Raw genomic sequence first — 18,892 nt, 5'->3', positions numbered from 1 at the left:
GACTGCTTCAATATACTTAAATAAAGAGCAATCTTTTGGGAGGCAAGGCAATGGGGTTCAGCTTAAAGTTACACAACTAGTGTCACGTGTCTGAATCTGAATTTGAAGTCAGGTCCTCCTGATTCCAGGATCAGTGTCCTATGCACTGCTAGAGCCCACAGAGCAATCCTATTTGCGTTATTAGATGATCTTTTCTTTTGCCAGTAGAGCAAGGGAAATCTCAGCCCTAAATACAATCAGAATTATCTCAAATTCTGAATTAATGGTCTATATTTTTTTAGAAAAGGGTTCATTGTAGAAGCTTATGAAACGTCTCAATATTCATCTGTACGTTTGGTTTTTTTTAATCTGTTGTCTGTGGCAACAGATAAACTGTGTTATGGTAGATGTTGCAGGTTCAGAAACCCTCTAAGATTGAGTTTGAAGAATATTTTGAAGCAGGTGGCTTCTTTGTGTCCTTTTTTTACATTGTAAAGAAGGCTAACATGAGAATTTATTACATAGGTTTGTAGATTAAAAACTCAAAGGACTTTGGTACAACTTCTTTTTATAGGTGAGAAGACTCAAGTGAGGAGGAGAGAGTTAAATCCTTAACTAGGATTATCACAAGGGTCTTTGTGTACTATTAGGTACTTTCAATACTGAGTATTGTTAATGTAGTGATAATATTATATAATGTTAAAATCTAAAGAAAGCAAAAGGAGAAAAACGAGTGAAACATGGGAAGGAAATTTTGTTTTTTTCTTTTAAGAATTTTAAATGATGTGGCTGAAATTGTTCTTCTGTTTATTCCAGATGTTAACATTTTGCAAAGATCTTGTTTTCCCATGCAGTAATAATATACTACTTTAAATTTAGTTTATTCTGTAGGCCCAGAGTATATGTGTATGTATCCACCAGGATTTATGTGCATGTAAATATGCAAATGTACATATATATGCATCTGTATATTATCTTTGATGTTGAAGAAAGTTAAATTGACCAAGAAATGTCCCTTCTAAAAGATTAATGATTTCGTTGATGATAACTGCCTTCAGTATTTTTAAAATCTTTCCTATATTTTAAATTTTGTTTTTACAGTGTCCTTTATTATATCTCTTCTTTCTGCTCACATTTTTGCAGAGCCTTTTCTCTCCAAGTCTCTTTTAAGCAAAGCAACAACTAAATCAATCCTAAGTGGCAACCACTTCTAACAATGTTGTGTATGGCTGTGTGTTAATTAGCTGAAATAGATTATCCCCTGGTGTGTGGCATAGTGTTGGTGGTAACTTTTAGTGTGCAGAGAGTGCTGAGGACTTCTTGTTTATTTTCATGTATTGAGGCAAATTCTCAGTATGTCTTCAAATTATCTCCTTGGGGGTGTTTTTCCTGAGCTAATCCTGACAGAATCTTTCTGTCAGATATGCCCATCATCAAGAACAGTAGAACACGGCACATACAGGAACCTCTGTGCTTGGGGCTGTATGCAAATTTAATGCCCAGCTCATTTCTGTTTCTCTTACATGGATGACAGACATTTTAACAATGTGTTCCACATCCCCCTCTGGGAATCCTGTTGGATTGCTATATGTATATGAGTGCATATGTACATTTGTTTTGTATGTATGTTTGAATATAATATTGAAAACATATATGCATACAAATATGTTTTATATACATGTATATACAAAAGCATTATCAGTAAAGTATATGTTAAAATGCATTATTAAAGCAAAAAAAAGTTGAGTAGCTCTTTATCAGGATGAGTCCAGATCCCAAGGAGACTAATCAGTTACTAAAAAACAGATAGGGTAGAAGAAATAATAAACAAATCTACTCTGAATAAAATTCTACAACATTTGGGGTGGGAATTTTGCCTTCATAAAATGGTGAATAGGAACAGCATAGTAAATAAGCTTTGATTTTCTGATATTCAAAATAGATAGCAATGGGGAGGGGGGGAATATTATTATACTCTCTAAAAGAATTCTTCTGTTTGACTCAGTGTCAGTTCTCATAATTGACCTCAGATTTGTGTCTTATTATTACATTTAAATTTTGCCACCGTTATTGGTAGGCAAAATTTAAATAACTACTCATAAAATATATTTTATTTTAGATTTCAGCTTTCCATATATGCCGAGCATTTCTATCACTGTAACATTCAATAAGAATAGTACTATGGCAAAAAAAAAAAAAAAAAAAAATTAAGAACAAGTAAAGATCTTCATTTAACTTTGAGCCCCAACTAATGATTGGCTAAATGATCCATCTGTGACTAAGATTAAATCAAAGAGTTGAGTCTTCAATCTCTTCCTTTATGTGGTCTCTCAGGTAGAGCTTTGGTGGCCTCTTCCTATTTAGGGATCATCATTTAAGAACATTGTCCCTCTAGATTTTACCAGAAGATAACTAGAGAGCAAAGGTCAATTACAAAGGGTAAATTAAGGCAAATAGTTTGTGAAATAATTTCTTCCTTTATAGAATATTTAGTAGATTGTCAACCAATGTACAAAATATAAGAGAGATAGTGATATGAAGTATGTCCCCTACATAACAATACTAAGCAGAAGATGCCATATTCTTTTAACATATTGAAATTATAGGGAAAATAGGGCCAATCCACACAGGATGTCACTTCAAGAGATAGTCAAGGTTGAAATCTAACATCAAATCTGGGAAATGCTTATCTATAAAATAGGTAAGCATAATCTTCAACACTCCACCATACTGCATATATGACCTGTTGCCCTTCTGATCATCTCCATCATTATCTTCTTTGGTATTTCAAGATCCCTTCCAATAAAATGGACTTAGTATTTAGTACCCACTATTTGTGTTCCTATCGTTCTTTCAGATGATCATCATGTAAATGACCCAAGGCCTTTCAACATTCTGATTACCTTTGGACACAATCCAACTTAATCATTTCTTTCTTAATCCTCAAAGCCAGCTGAGTCCTTTTTGCTAGTGTGGATCCTAATAACTACCATTCAATTCAACAAACATTATTAAGCATCTGCTAAGAAGATATCTGAGTTTTGGCAATCTAAAGAAACATATCATATGCCCTACTTTCAAGGAATTTACATGTTGAGGTGGAGGAAAATATACAGATATATATATATATATATATATATATATATATATATATATATATATACACACACACTAGGATATGAGGGAAAATGGATAGAAACAAGAGAATAGTTCCAGAGAAGTTCAATGATGAGTGACTACTTAGGGAGAAAGGAAGATAGAGGAAAGAATGTAGGTCAGAGATAGATTCATAAAGGGAGTAAAATGGAATGAAGTCCATTCCAGGCTTGAATGAGGCACATAGGTAGGAGATAAGAAGAGAAGAATAGGGGAAAGAAAGTAATCCAGGTTAACTATAATGAAAGGGACATAAAGGAGAATATTATAGGATAAAGCTGGACAAGATGATGCTTCCTTTCTAAGTTTATTATATATATATCTCTCCTTCATGGTCTTAATGTTGCAAAAAATGGCCCTGATCTTATTCATTGGATATTATTTTTTACCTGCCATCTCTGGGCCTTTGCCTGTCCCCTATGCTTGGAATGCATTCTTCTCTCCACTTCTTGGAATACCTCCCTTCCTTCAAAGCACAGCATATGTGCTACTTCCTCTGTGAGATTTTTCCAATTGCTAGCACCTTAACCCAAAATTTGTATTTGCTTTGGGTCTAGTTTGAATTTAATTATGTGTGTTCATGTTGCTTCCCTAAGTAGAAAATAATCTTCTTTTAAAAATTAACTGTTTTGGGGCAGCTAAGTAGCACAGTGGATAGAGCACCAGCCCTGAAGTCAGGAGACCTGAGCTCAAATCTGGTCTCAGACACTTAACACTTCCTAGCTGTGTGACCCTGAGTAAGTCGCTTAACCCCAATTACCTCAGCAAAAATAATAATTATTATTATTATTATCTGTTTTGCATTTTTTTCTATGTATCCCAAAGGATACTTAAGCACTTAATAAATGCTTGTTGAATGATTCATGGAATCACAAAATCTGAGCCGTTGAAATTATCTAAGAGGCCATCTTATGTAATCCATAAAAGAAAGAAATATTCATTATAACATACCTGACCACTGCTTATTCAGTCTTTGCTTGAAGACTTCAAGAAGGCAGACCTTACCACTCCTTGAAGAAGAGTTGAATGTAGACAGCTCCAAGTGCAAAAAAGTTATTTTCCCCCCACCACAAAACCTAAAATTGTTTGCTTTTTTCCATGCACTGGTACTATTTTCACCTTCAGGTGTCAAACAGAACAAATCTAGGTCCCTTTTTGACCACGACAGACCTTTACATTCATAAGGATAGCCCTCATATCTCTCCTGCATCTTTTCTTCTCCAGGATAAATACCCTCAATTCCTTCAGATGATCTTCATGTCAATAACCCAAGGCCCTTCACCCTCCGGGTTGCCTTTGTATCCACTCCAAGTTGTCAAATTCTTTCTTAAACTGTGACACCAAGAATTGAACACAGGTACTACATGAAGGCTGATGAGAGCAGAGTAAGTAGGATTATCCCTTCCCTACTCCTGAAAGTTGGATTCAAGATATAACAGGTTTTATTTAGGAGAAAAGGAGATGCCATGTCTCATGCTGAACTTGCAATATACTAAAGTCCTCAGATTTTTTTTCGAAACAATTGTCATGTGTTCATGCTTCCTCATCATGTAATTATGATGCTGATTCTCATATACCCACATGCTAGATTATATGTAATTCTATTGAATTTCATCTCATTAGATTCAACCCAATTTTCAAAATTCTTTTAGGTCCTGATTCAATTATCCACCCTATTCATTCATCCTCACAGCTTGATGTAATGTGAAAATGTAATGATCTATACCATACATATATGTGTCATTCCCAGATCATTGATAAAAATATTAACAAGTTCAGAATCAAGCATGAAGCCTTAGGTACTCTCTTGAAGATTTCCTATTGTGCTGATATTGAACAATTAGCTACTCTTTGAGTCCAGCCATCTAATCAGTTTTGAATCCACTTATTTGATGTTGCTTTTATTCATTCATTTCACTGTCATATTCAACTCAGTGCAACCTCATTTGGCGTTTTCTTGGCAAAGAAGTTGGATTGACTTGCCATCATACTCCAGTTAATTTTGGAGATGAGGAAATTGAGGGAAACGGGGTTAAGTGACTTGCCCAGCGTCATATAGCTAGTAAATATCTATAGATTTGAAATCAGATTTTCACTACTTCAATCCTCTATCCACTGGCCCACCTACCTGCTCAGTATTGATTTAATAAACCTGACCAAAAAGTCATCTATTAATCATCTCTGATTAATCATCTCTGATTAATCATGAATTAAACCTGTTAGTCTGGTGTAATTTATGCTCAATTATTTCAAAATGGTTCTTTATGATCAGTGCTTTATTTTCTCAAAATTCACTAAATATCTATTAACAATCCTAGAATTTTTCTCAAAAATTGAAGTCAAGATCAATAGACTATAGTTTTCAGAGTATGCGCATTTTTAAAAAAATGATAATTTGGACATTTGCTCTTCTCCAATCTTGTCATAACCTCTCCATGAGTTTTCAAGTATCATTGAGGAGATTAGCCATTACATCACTCAGTTCTTTTAAGAAACAAGAATGCACTTTGTCTAGACCAAGTGATTTGAATTCATTACAGGCAACTCAATCTTCATTACTATCTACTCTACAATCCTATTAGTGTAAGGTATCCACTTCCTGTTAGGAATTTTTGGTGTTATATCAAGTATAAAAAGATGTTTTGTATTTTTTTTCACAGAAAAAACAGAATGGGAATTCAGCTCTCAGTTGTCAAATTTCAGAGTTTGATCAACTCCAAGCAAAGGTCCTGTTCTTCCTTTGTTCCTCCTTTTTTCTCTTACTATAACTCAAAATAAATACATTTTTGTTGTCCTTAGCTTTTCATGACAGAGAGACAGAGAGAAAGAGAGAGAGAGACAAGGAGACAGAGACAGAGAAGCAGAGACAGAAACAGAGATGTTTCCCCAGTTTTATTCAGCTCTCAGTTCAAATAGCACCTTCCTCAAGATACTTTTCCTAATCTGCCCCCAACTATTAATGCCTTCTTCTTTAAGAGGACTTTTCATGTAATCTGTATATATGTTCCTAGTTATTTACATATTGTGTTCCCGATTAGAATGTAAAGTCCTTGGGGAATTATTTTTACCTTTCCTTGTATCATGAGCAATTCACACAGTACCTGGCACATGGGTTGGTTAGTTGTCTTTCAATCTCACAGAGGACCAAAGTGATATCAGTATGTTTGATGTCAAAGTATGTTTGAATCAAAGTACATTGCGTCCAACAGTGGCTGAACAGACCAATATGAGCTCAGAAAGTTCTACCACAGGCTGGTCACAAATAGTCCATTTGAACATTTGGAATGGAGATGTTTAAATCTGCTCATTTTACATTTCTTTTGAACTGACACAATTCTGCTTTGCTTATGGCATACATCACCTCCCTTGATGTGGCCACATCATACTGGGAAGTCCTTTCCCAGCTTCTCCCATATCTCACAATTGATTCCAAAGTTCTTCAGAGAGATTTTGAGAATGTCCTTGTATCACTCATTTCACTGACTTAACTATGACAAGTCATCTGACCTTTTAGGGTCCCAATTTTCTCATCGATAATATGAAAGAATTGGACTAGATAATTTTAATGGCCCTTCCAGCTCTTTTAAATCTAAGGCTTCTTTTATTACTGGCCTAAAAAGAGGTCAGATCTCTCTAGTACAACTAACAAGAGTTGCATCACCTACATTTGTTCAAGTGTCCATTGCATCAGCACTGTTTTCAGAATCAAAAGAACTTACTCTTGCTCATCAGCATCTCACGGGTATCCCTGGTAGTTGAAATACCACACTGGGAACAGAACTTTGAAATATCCTTCTCTAATTCGCTATGGCATAGAGAAAAAAAAAAAAAAAAAGAAGCACACTGTAGCTAAGTAAATGTCTATTTAAAATGAAGTTTACAATTTCCTGTCTCAGGCAAACCTCAGCAAAATCTGCCATGAAAGGTGCTGCATAAAGATAAATATGATGATAGTTGCTGCAGTTGCTTCTGAGATAATTAAATGATATACATCTAACAATCCAAGTATCACATGAAATTCACATCAACTTTAAATTGGATTGTTTCACAACATTTGAGGACCTGTTTGGACCTAAAGGCTGAAACCAAATCCAAGAGACAGATATATGTTAAAATTGGAAAAAGTAGTATCCTACATAAAATAGCATTAATTAACCAAAGTAAATGACAGGAAGCTTTGACTTATAAGAAAACATCAGTTACTGAAGTATTTTCTTTTTTTAATTTCATTGTCAAATTTCTGGCTTGGTCAAAAAAGATTATCATTTAATCTTCCATCTTTAAAATTCCATAAAATATTATGGAGATTAATTCTAGCAATCACATATGATTGCTGTGAATAGTATGAGTATGAATAGTAATCTGATTGAAAGGAGGTGGCATTAGGCTAACCTGCATAAAAATGGATGCCTTTGAATGAACTCAACAATTTCCTATTTTTTTTACTGCCTTTACCTCCCACAGGGAAATATTTGAACTGTAAGAACTTCCACTAACTCTCCAGCTTGCCTGCTAAATTATAAATGGCCTGGAATTTGTCTTAGTGGTATTCCTTCACCTACAAAATCACGGAACTTTGTGGTTTTGACCAAGCATAGAATCTCCAAGCACTTAAAGTAGAAAGCAAGATTGATACCTCTTGCCAGGGAAGTAAGGTTGGTATCAGCAATGTGAAAATAAGTTCAGTTCTCAGGATTTATTCATTTTACTATTGTGAAACAGCAAAATTGTGATTACATATTTAAAAAACCAAACACATACCAATTTGGTTTGCTTTTATAGCTAAATAACAGAATTTTGTCTCTTTCCTTTAAAGGATTCTCACAATTCCATATGTATTTATCCTGTTACCATAAACTTAAAAGTCCTCCTTGATATCAATTTCCTTATCTATAAAATGAAGGAAATGGACAAGATGGCTCATGAGGTCCCTTCCAACTAAAGATCTGTTATCATTTACTAAAAATCATATTCTAATCAGATTCTCTTTTCCCTTGGATATAGACTGCAATAATTACTTTGCTTATCTTATTTTTGTCCTTATGCAAGAAATTCAAAAGTTCATCTAAACAGCAAATGGCAAGTTATAGGAGAAAGTTATATTGGGCAAAGGCAAGGGCATGTCATAGTGAGGAAGAAGAATGGTTGACCTCTGATTTTACTATTATAGAAAATTCCCTCTGTCAATGAATATTTGGGATTAATCTCTAGTCTTAGAGTATTACCTAGGGCCTTCCAATGCTAAGTGACTTGCTCAAGGTTCTGTGGCTTACTATGTGTGAGAGGCAGAATCAGAATCTAAGACTTCTTAACTTAGAGATCAATTCTTTATCTACTACCTCAAATTGCTCTACATTATACTAATTCCATGTATATTTAAAAAAACACCTCTAATATGATTACTGCTTAGAAAACCTCTGAGCTATTAAATGGGTATATAAAATGATGTTCAAAAGACAGAAGATTCGGACTGTGAAATTTTGAAATCACCAGAGAAAATTAAGTTTGTAACCTTTGAACATGAAATTTTAACTCCTCATCTTTTTATAAAAAGAATCTCAATTGATTTCAGTCAGCATGGTAACCAAAAAAAAAAAAAATGGATCCTTTATACCGAGAAGAAAAATGGAGAAAAATATTGCTCCTATAGTACATTTTACTTCTACCATTCATTTTGGCATATAATCATATCTTGTTCTGCTGCTTTATGCACATATTTCTTTATCTGTATGCTATATGTCCTTAAAGAGAGTGTTATTTCCTCATGAGCTCAACAGCATTCTTTATAGTTCCTCACACTCAGCAAGCACGGGACACAGAGGGCAGTGTTTCAAACAGATCCTCTTTTCCATGGACTTAGATGACACCATATTTTTAGTTCATTCCCATTACCATGGGGCTTAAAATTATATTTTTCATTTATTCATTCATTCATTTCCCTCCCTTTATTCTTTCTTCTGTCTTCGCTTTTCCTTCCCTCTACCGCAGAGGTCTACTTGTAGGGAATCATGACCTGTTTGTTATTTGGAACAGGAATTCTCACCATTTCCTAACCTGCTTACTATATCTGCCAATGAAATTATGTAATATTAGTCTAGGTTATACTGTTTCTGGAAGAACAGGAAAAGACCTGGCAGGATTTTGCAACTTTAGGAACTGGAATGTCAGCTGACCCACTGAGCAAACCCTGGTTTAGTATTATGGGGGAAGAGGGAAAAAACCCTTTCAGAATGTTTCTTCCCACTCCCCACATTCTCACCTCACCACCTGTCCCATCTAAGTGCAGAGGGTCACAAGCTCTAGAATAGATAAGCAGCCTTCAATATATGCAGTGTTACTCTCCCTTCTCCCAGACATCTAACACTTCTCATTGTTGTTGCTTACCAATTCCTGTTTTGTAAATTAATTCATCACAGTTTTCAGAATTCATAAATAAAAGTTTAAAATTTTCCCAGCAGGCTGAGGGAGTTGCAAGGGGTATTATAAATAAGATTGTCAGGGATGGTAGGTGGGACTGGTTTCTTCCTAGTTTAGTACAGTGAGGGGGAGACATAGCCAACAGCCACCGACATGCTGCGCCTTTGTTACAAATAGACCAGCAACCAGGAGGAAACAGTTGCACAGTTCGTGTTTGAAAATTCAAGTAGGATGAAAGAGTTTTCAGCAGGAGAATAAAACATTTAATGTCTTTGTTACCACAGAAAATTATTCAGTTTGTATTTTCCTCAAGTTTCCTCTGTGGTGGCTGGCCAGTTGTAATAATATTCTGGTTATAAAAAAATATACTTTTCCTTTTCTTTTTCAAGTGGTGAAATTTCACCTACCTGCTATTCTCACTTTTACAAACTTGACCCCCAACTTGCACCATAATGTCCGATACTATGCTAATGAGTGTGTAAAGCAAGAATCAGCGTTTCTGCACAGCTTTAATGATGACATCAGTGGTGAGAAAAGGATTATGCGGGCACATGTACAGATCCAGCTGGCACACGGGCATACATAACAGTTGGATGACAGCAGAAAAGGATTGATGCCTTTCAAATTTGAAGCCTTTCCCTGAAGAAATTTGTTGGAGATGGTTATTTGCTGGGTTGGATTTAGGATCATTCTTTTTCTTTTTCCCCCAATAAATCACACCCCCCCCCTTGCTTTTCTAAGTTAATATGCTTTTGTGAGTTGCTTCTTGAAAAACCAACCTTGCCAAAACCAAGGCATGATTTTTCCTAATCTAAGGAATTTTTCTACCTTTGCTTGTGGATCTTAATAGACAGTAGGTTATTAACAAAATATTAAGTAGTGAGGAAAAAAACAACCATGCAGCAAGTATCAGTGCTCCAGGGATAAAGTTTCCATGGCTAATACATAACAATAATAATGAGGAAAATGATACTAGTTTAGAAAAAATATATGAATGCATTATTATTTAGCTAATTTAAGGGCTAATTATCTTTGTTTTCATTCTTAAAAACAAATCTGTTTTTTTTTCTATTAAATATCAAAATGGCTCCACCTTCTAGCAACCTCTTCATTAAAATTGTGCAAATAATTAAAACAAAGAAATTGCCACATAATTGGGGCATATTAGGCATAATTCATTATACCAACCTAGCCAGTCCTTATGTGATAGTTTATTTGTCTAACTAATTTCTATGGTAGGTTAGTGCTGAACAGTGATGATGAGCTATGGAGGATAAGAGAAGAGTGTGATTAGTTGATGAGGTTTTGACACTACCCTTATTTTAGGATGATTCCGTCATAACATTGGAATAAATCTCCATACAATTAAGATCAAATATATTACCGAAAACATACAGCACTTATTGGTCTGATTCATTATGCTATACACCTCAAGGTTTGCCTCTTTTCTATTTGTCCATACCTCCTTTCCTTTTTGTTTTTCGGGTGTGTTTTCTTTGATGGTTTTTTTTTCACCTTCTGAAAGATATTTATAACACTCCAGGGTGCACCATCCTACTGAGATAACTGTGTGTCTTGGATGGTTGAAGACAGAGACGAACAACTCACTTGAGGTGTGTGGTTATCTCATTATCTCTACACACCCCGTTGTAGGGTATTGCTTGAGCTGCAGTGAACTGTTTGCCCTGCTGGCAAACAAGCTCCTCGTGGCTTGTGACACGTGTTTTAACCATTATTTAGGCTTGCTCTTCGCTGTGAGCCTGAATATGCCCTTAGGCTCCCAATGAAGAGGGAGCTTAATGATGTGTCAAAAATTGCACTACAAGGGCCCACAATAAATTCAGACTTTGTAAGTACAGGAGCCAACAGGGCAGCTGAAATATAAGGTAGTGCTCAGAACAAGACCACTTGTCAGGAAGTCATTCTGAAGGTGATTTTTCTTGTGGGGCTAGTGTGTGTGTGTGTGTGTGTGTGTGTGTGTGTGTGTGCAGTAAACCCAGGGCTACAGAAAAGAGATAGTGTCAAAGGAATTGAAGAGAGAATCAGAAGAGTAGCCCATGGACTAAAAATCAATATAGCATTTTTATATGCATATATTGTGTTTAGGTAGATGATAGATGATGAAAGAGACAGAGATGCATATGTATTCTTTTAAAAAATGAACCTTTAATGATAAAAGCATGGTACAATGACAGTTCACAACATCTATCCCTGGCCCTTACTTTTTTCTCCTTAAAAATGAGATGGGTTGGACTAGCTGGTCTTTGAAGTCCCTTCTAACTTTAGCTATGTGATCCTATGAAATCTGAATTATTTCCTTTTGGAAAAAAAAAATCTTTACAGAGATGAAATTCTGAGATTTTGTCCCCTTCAAAATCAATATGATATAGAGACTCTAATGAGAGTCATGGAGTCACTTTGGAAAGTTTATAAACTTTTATTTTTTGTTGCCCAAAGATATTAGGGAGAGAATACATGCATTAGAAAAATAAAATTTCCCATGTAATTTTTCTTGATTTGTCCAAAAGCAAATATTTCAAGCAGGGAAGTTTTTTATTCTTAAAAAATGCCTTCCAAATATTTCTCAGAAAGAACAAATGTTTTATCTTTCTTTGTACATAAAAGGAAAAAAAAGAGAAAGACAACAGAGACAGAGGAGAGAGATTCAGGTAGAGAGACAGACATTTATATATCTGTATCTATATCTACACACACGCATGCACGTGCACGCACACACACACACACACACAGAGTGTCCTCCAGGTTTTAGGTAAAAATCTGCCAGAAAAAATTTTGTTTAATTCAACATTATTATCCTCTGCAAACAGTTTTTGGCTTGAATAAGGTGTCTGAATTAGCATAGTTTTTCCCCATGTCCTCTGACATATCTTTACTACAACATAATTTGAGGAAATATCTACAGGACTCTTGAAGAAAAAAAATTAATAAGTCAAAGTACAGTTTGGTGTTAAATTCCAAAACAATTTTCTCTTCTCAATTCCCTAGTTGACCATTTCCTTCTAGTGTGCACCTGGAGTAAATAAACAAAGAGATGTCTTCCCAATCATCAGTATGGTAAATCATTTCTACATGGAAAGAAGTAAAATCATAATTCCAGTCTCTGTTAGTGTTAGATCAACTAGTGACTGCCCTCAGATGAATGAATAGCTCGATTACTTCAGGGGTAGAGAAGATTTCTTAAGAAAATAAGAGGTACTTTTTTGTTTCAAGTTTTGTTATTTTCCTTAAGCAATTTCACTAAGGAAAAAGGCCTTTTGTTCTCTGACACGATCATTGTCAAATAACCCTAAATTTGAAATGAGGCCACTGTTCTGTACATAAGGATTTCTGGGGTCACATAGTGAGTTAATTTTAATTTTTGATGTTACCTTTGTTTTATTTTATTATTATAATTATTGATTTTGTTAAATATTTCCCAATTATATTTTAATCTGGTTTAAAACTCAGTGGAGAATGCTGAGACTTAATGAAGTCTACTGTGCTTGACACCTCTGCCCAAATCCACATTTAAACAGGAAAGTCTTAAAAAAAAAAAGTCTAAAAAGTCTAAACAAAAAAATTTGTTTCAGAACAGAGAAATTATATTTCTTAACATTTCCTGTTTATTAAAAAGAAGGTTTTAATATTCTTCCACATTTTATACACAGAGAGAAAGAGAGACAGAGAAACAGAGAGAGAGGGAGGAAAAGAAAACCCACAAATGTTTTATTAGAAACTTAACATGAGTGGAAATCCCTGAACTTTATCATAGGTTTGTAGTTCTAGATAGTAAGACAACATAAAGATCTAGTCCAGAAGTGTCAGGAACTCTACTTATAGCCTTCAAATATATCTATCTCTACTTATATCTATAAAACCCAAAACAGCCAAGTATAAACTGAACCAAATTGTAATGTAATTTTGAAATTTTTTTACAAAAATAAAAATATAATAACTCACAGGTAAGGTTAATTTGTGGTTTTCTAAATCAATATGTGGCCTGTAGGGGTCCATTTCTATTTGAGTTTTGACATCACTATAAAATCTAATTCAATCTCCTCTCATTTCACAGATGAGATTATGTTATAGTGATTAGAGCATTAAGCCTGGGGTCAAGAAGACTACTCTTCCTGAATTCAAATCTGACCTCACACAACTAACTGTGTGACCCTGGGCAAGTCACTTCACCCTATTTGCCTCCCTTTCCTCATATGTAAAATGAATTGAAAAAGGAAATGGCAAAACACTGCAGGATCTTTGCCAAGAAAATCCCAACTGGGGTCATGAAGAATAGGATATGACTGAACAATAATAATAAACTGAGGCTTAGTGGGTTAGGTAGACCTAATCAAGCTTATATAAAATGGAAGTATCATTCGCAGAATTAGAATTCTGGTCTTCTGTCTTCTGAACTGGATCTCTTTCCACTGTACCAAGTCACTTAATAACTATTTACATTTAAATTACTCTCAATACAAAGTATCCTAACACTATCTGAGTCACTCCTTCTAAGGTACCAATAAATATTCTTTGTTCTTTATTTTTCCTACTTACACTGTGTACTTTTTTCCTTTGTACTATTTCATTAAAATCTTTATAGATTTTTTTCATTTTCTTTAGTTTAATTGTATTACTATTTGCCATTGTTGTTTCTGTTCAATTGTTTGTTCATCTTATTTGGGGTTTTCTTGGCAAAGATATTAGAGTAGTTTACCCTTTTCTTCTCCAGCTAATTTTACAGATAAAGAAATTTATATATAGAATTAAAAGATTTGCTCAGGGGTCACATAACTAGTAAGTGTCAGAGGCAAATTGGAACTCAAGGAGATGAGTCTTCCTGACTCCAGATACCTAGATGCCCATAATGCATTAGCTAACATTTCTATAGTACTTACTATGTGCCAAGCTATCTGCCAATTTTTACAATTATCATTTTTGATCCCCAAACAACCCTGGAAAGTAGGTATTCTTATCTCCACTTTAGAGCTGAGAAAACTAGGCAACAGAATCTAAGTGACTTGCTAAACATAATACAACTAGTAAAGATCTGGAGCTGGATTTGAAATCAAGTCTTCCTAACTCTAGGACCACTGTGCCACTTAGTAACCCTGTACTTTTACTTTGAGCTTCATTATATATTGATGCCCCTAAACAGCTTAACTCCTTAGTTTATCAGCTTCATTTTCCATGTCTTTTGTGTTCATTTCACTACAGCCACATATGGAGATGGTTATACCTTTGAATTCATCTACACCTATAATTGCTGTGTCATCTTTATACAGAAATCTAAAATTCCCAACAAAGGAGACTAAGAAGGAACAGTTAGATGGATAGGGGAAATGGGAGTAAGCAGTATCACTAAAACGTAAAGAGAATACCATCTAGGGAGAAAGCATAATTTTTTAAAATGTCAAAGCAAAATTCAGGAAGGTGATGATCAAGAAAAGATTCATTAGAAATGGTAACTAAGAGATCATTGGTAACTTGGGAGATTATTGTGTTCAACAGGGTTGTTTATTGAATACAGGAAAGCTGATAAGACTGCCAAGAGAGAAAGTATAGAGAGAGGTGAGAAAGCACTCAGATCCTTGGGAGACACCTGTGCTTAGAGTGGCAGGAGTAGATTGTGCAGAAGTCATGAAAGAAGACAGAAAACTAATGGTCAGGAAGAAAAAAGGAATACCAGAGTGGAGCAATATCAGAAAAGACAAACAAGGATTGAGTACCTAGGAGGAGGGGGTGGTTGACAGCATCAAAAGCTACACAGAGGCCAAGTGGAATGAGAAATGCGAAAAGGCTGTCAACTTTAGCAATTAAGAAATTGTTAGTAACCTTGGAGAGAATAGTTTCAGACAAATGGTGGGGTTGAAAGCCAGATTGCAAGGGGCTGAGAAGTGAGTAGGAGGTGATGAAGTGAAATAAAGACAAGTTTATCTATGAGTTTGGCTGTGAAATAGAGGAGAGATATAGGACAATAGCATGAGGGGATGGAAGGGTCAAATGAAGGGTTGAGAAGAATTTGGCATGTTTGTAGGCAGATGGGAAGGAGTTGAGGAAATAGATAATTATAAATGATGAACTTTAAACAAATTCATATTGGAACTTTATAGATGTCGACAAATTTATGAGATAACATCTGAAAATTCCTTTGACATTCAAAACCTGTCAGATTCACATCTTTTTTGGGGAATTGGAGCTGTCTCATTATACAATGCCTAATGATTACATTTGGAATGAGCATTTCGTTGTTCTAAGACCTCTTCTTTCCAATCTCTCTCTACTGTGAAATACAGGTTTTTAGTTTAGATGAGTCTTTGTGGGAGAAGTGAAATCTTGGAAGGCAGGTAATTGTTGGAGGTGTATTATTGCCTAGTGTAAGGGCAAGAACACTATACTTGGAGTCAGAAGACCTGAATCTGAATTTCAGTTGTATCATCTAATTCTGGGAGGTTTAGATCTATTTTTTTCATTAGTATAGGGTATATCTAATGAAGAAATTCCTACAAATGCATGTCTTCTTTGGACCTTCTCTGAAATTTAAAATCTTAGAGTTGCTTACCTAAGTTAAATGACTTACCTAAGATCACACAGAATGTATTAGAGCAGCAACTTGAACTAAGAATTTACTGTCTCTGAGGCTGACTATAATATTAATGTTGCCCTAAATTTACTCTTTAAGATTTGTAAAAATTATTTTATTCAAACTTAAGAAATAAAATCATCATTTTCATAAAATAGTAGAATAGAATAAAAAGATGATTGTACATGAAACTGAAAATCTATTATGTACAACTTGCTATTCCTTTACAATATATAATAAATTTATCATGCAACTTTCCTTTTTCCCCTTTTTTTCAGCTAGTCAGCTACCACTAGACCCAAATATGTGTGTGTGTGTGTGTGTGTGTGTGTGTGTGTGTGTATTGTTTTTATGTGTATAAAACCATTTCTATATATTCTTCTCTTTTTTAGTTCTTTCTCTGGATGTAAATAGCATCTTCTTTCATATGTCCTTTATAGTTAATTTGAGTGCGTATAAAAGTCAAAATGACTTAATTGTTCTTAAAACAATATTATTATTACTGTATATGATGTTCACTTAGTACTACTAATTTCACACTTAAATATTTTGTGCAAATCTATGTTTTTCTAAGATCTTCAAACTCATCATTTCTTAAAGCCCAGAAGTATTCCCCATTGCAATCATATGCCACAACTTTAATTTTCTCTTGAAATTTAAGCCAAAGGTTGCAAGATATCAATGAATATTAATTGAATATAAATCACTTAATGGACATTCAGTTTCCTTATTTGCAAAATGGAGTTAATAACATGTGTATTATGTACTTCATATGATGAGTAAAAGGAAGGCCCTTTGTAAACTATAATATTAAAAAGTCACTTAATTTATGCATGCCTTAAGCAATTCTTTGGGATTTATTCAAGTCATACATTGTTTATTATTTACCTCAACCGGATTAATTCCTCCCACTAACAAAATCATAGATCCTTATGTATTCAGCTATGACATTCTTGTCAATACCAGAAAGGCAGTGTAGTTTGGTAGATAGATCACCAACTCTAGACTCAGGAGATTTGTGTTCTCTTATGGTGTCTTCTTCTATTTCTATATTTGTATTACTTCTCCATGATAATTTATCCCCACCTGTCAAATGAGGGTGTTGGATCAGATGATTTCTGAAGTACCTTCTGGCTATCATATTCTTTGCTTTTATAAAATTCCTCTAACTATGTGCAGATAACAACATATTTGCAAACAATGTGAAACTTAAATTTTCTACTTTAAAAGTCTGTAGGAATGATAGAAATATTAATGTAAATGGCACTAAAAGATATATTGGTTTGTTTTCTCCTTAAGGTTGATATGTATTTTGATTTCTTTAGCCATAGGGCACAAATTATGTTGTCTTCAATAATAACAGTAATGATGCTCTTTATATTTAAATATTGCTTTGTTTGCTTGATTTTACTAACAACTCTGAGGGATAGAGGTTTATTGTTATTCTTGTTTTTATTTTCATCCAGACTTTTTATTTCATTGGTGAAATCCCAATAAAGATCTGTCAGTACATCAGTGAACACTTATTAAGTACCTACTATGTTCCAGAACATTGTTAAACACTATGGACACAAAGAAAAGCAAAAGAAAGTTCCTGCTCTCAAGGATATCAGTTTAATGAGAGGGTAGAGAAAGAGACAACATGAAAACAATTAAATCCAAACAAGCCACATACAGAATAAATAGGAGATTTTCAAGAGAGGGAAGGAACTAGAATTAAAGGATTAAGGAAGTGAGATTTTAATTGATTTTTGAAGGAAGCCAGAGAAACCAAGTGAGGAGGATGATATTCTAGGCAGAAGAGATAGTGAAAAAACTAGCAACTAAGAAATGGAGTATCTTGTGCTAAGAGGCAATGTGGCCAATATCTTTAGATTCTAGACTATGTGATAAGGATGAAAACTATAAGAAGACTGGAAGAAAGTGGAGAGGTGACACATTATAAAACATTGTTTCATATTTAAACCTGGATTAAATACTGTGGAACTACTAGTGTTGGTGGGGATTAGATTTAAGTTTGAGGAAGATATCTGACTGACAACAGAGTGGAGGAGATATTGGACTATGAAAGATTTGTGCAGGAAGACCTACAAGTTATGTGCAGCACTGAAAGGTCAATGAACTTGTCCTTTTTAATGATATAGTCAATATGTGTCAAAAAAAAAAAAAAAGGACTAGAATCTATTTGTCTTGTCTCTGAGATTGGCTTCTCTCCTCTATGCTATGCTGAAACAACATTTTATTTTATTTTTAGTCTTTATTTTTTGAAATAGAAACTTTAAGGGTCAGGGATATTGATAGGCTTTCCCAAGGACAAACTAGGACAAGAACTAAGTTGCTCTATTCTTGATCTAAAGTTCATTTCACTTCCTAGCACAGCATCTCAAGTACCCTTCATTTGTCACAAGATCACTTGATCATAGATTTAGAACTAGAAAGGATCTTTTATTTCAATGTCCTTAATTTTATATGAAGAAAGGGAGTCACAGAGAAGTTAAGTTCATCAAGATCACAGATATAGTAAGTGAACAAGTAAACATTCAACACAGGTCCTTTGATTTCAACCAATAAACATTTATTAAGTGTATCTAAGTGCCAAAATTTTGCCAAGTGCTAGGGACACAAAGAAGTAAAAGGCAATTCCTGCCCTCAAGGAGTTTACAATCTGATGGATTTGAAATAATTTGAAATGAAATTCTCTTTTTATTGTGCCAACAGCTGAATGACTTTATATACCTGTATAAATGGACTTGTCCTCAA

The 18,892-nt window shown here is 34.4% G+C and overlaps 1 protein-coding gene across 11 annotated transcripts in view; it reads left to right on the top strand.

Moving 5' to 3' along the window:
* Positions 1-18,892, top strand: part of MCTP1 (multiple C2 and transmembrane domain containing 1) — a 679,042-nt gene that overhangs the window by 505,637 nt on the left and 154,513 nt on the right. Inside the window, exon 19 of one of the 11 annotated variants that reach the window (XM_031949514.1) lies at positions 4,360-4,520. The exons of the other annotated variants lie outside the window; for them this stretch is intronic. Coding sequence (XP_031805374.1) covers positions 4,360-4,473 — 114 coding nt within the window. The 3' untranslated portion in view covers positions 4,474-4,520. Of the gene's footprint in view, positions 1-4,359; positions 4,521-18,892 lie in introns of those variants that run through there. 11 annotated transcript variants of the gene reach the window in all.

This window comes from Sarcophilus harrisii, chromosome 1 (assembly GCF_902635505.1).
Source record: "Sarcophilus harrisii chromosome 1, mSarHar1.11, whole genome shotgun sequence".
NCBI classification, from domain to species: domain Eukaryota; kingdom Metazoa; phylum Chordata; class Mammalia; order Dasyuromorphia; family Dasyuridae; genus Sarcophilus; species Sarcophilus harrisii.
The sequence above is the reverse complement of the archived record's forward strand: the minus strand, read 5'-3'. Positions and strand labels throughout refer to the sequence as shown.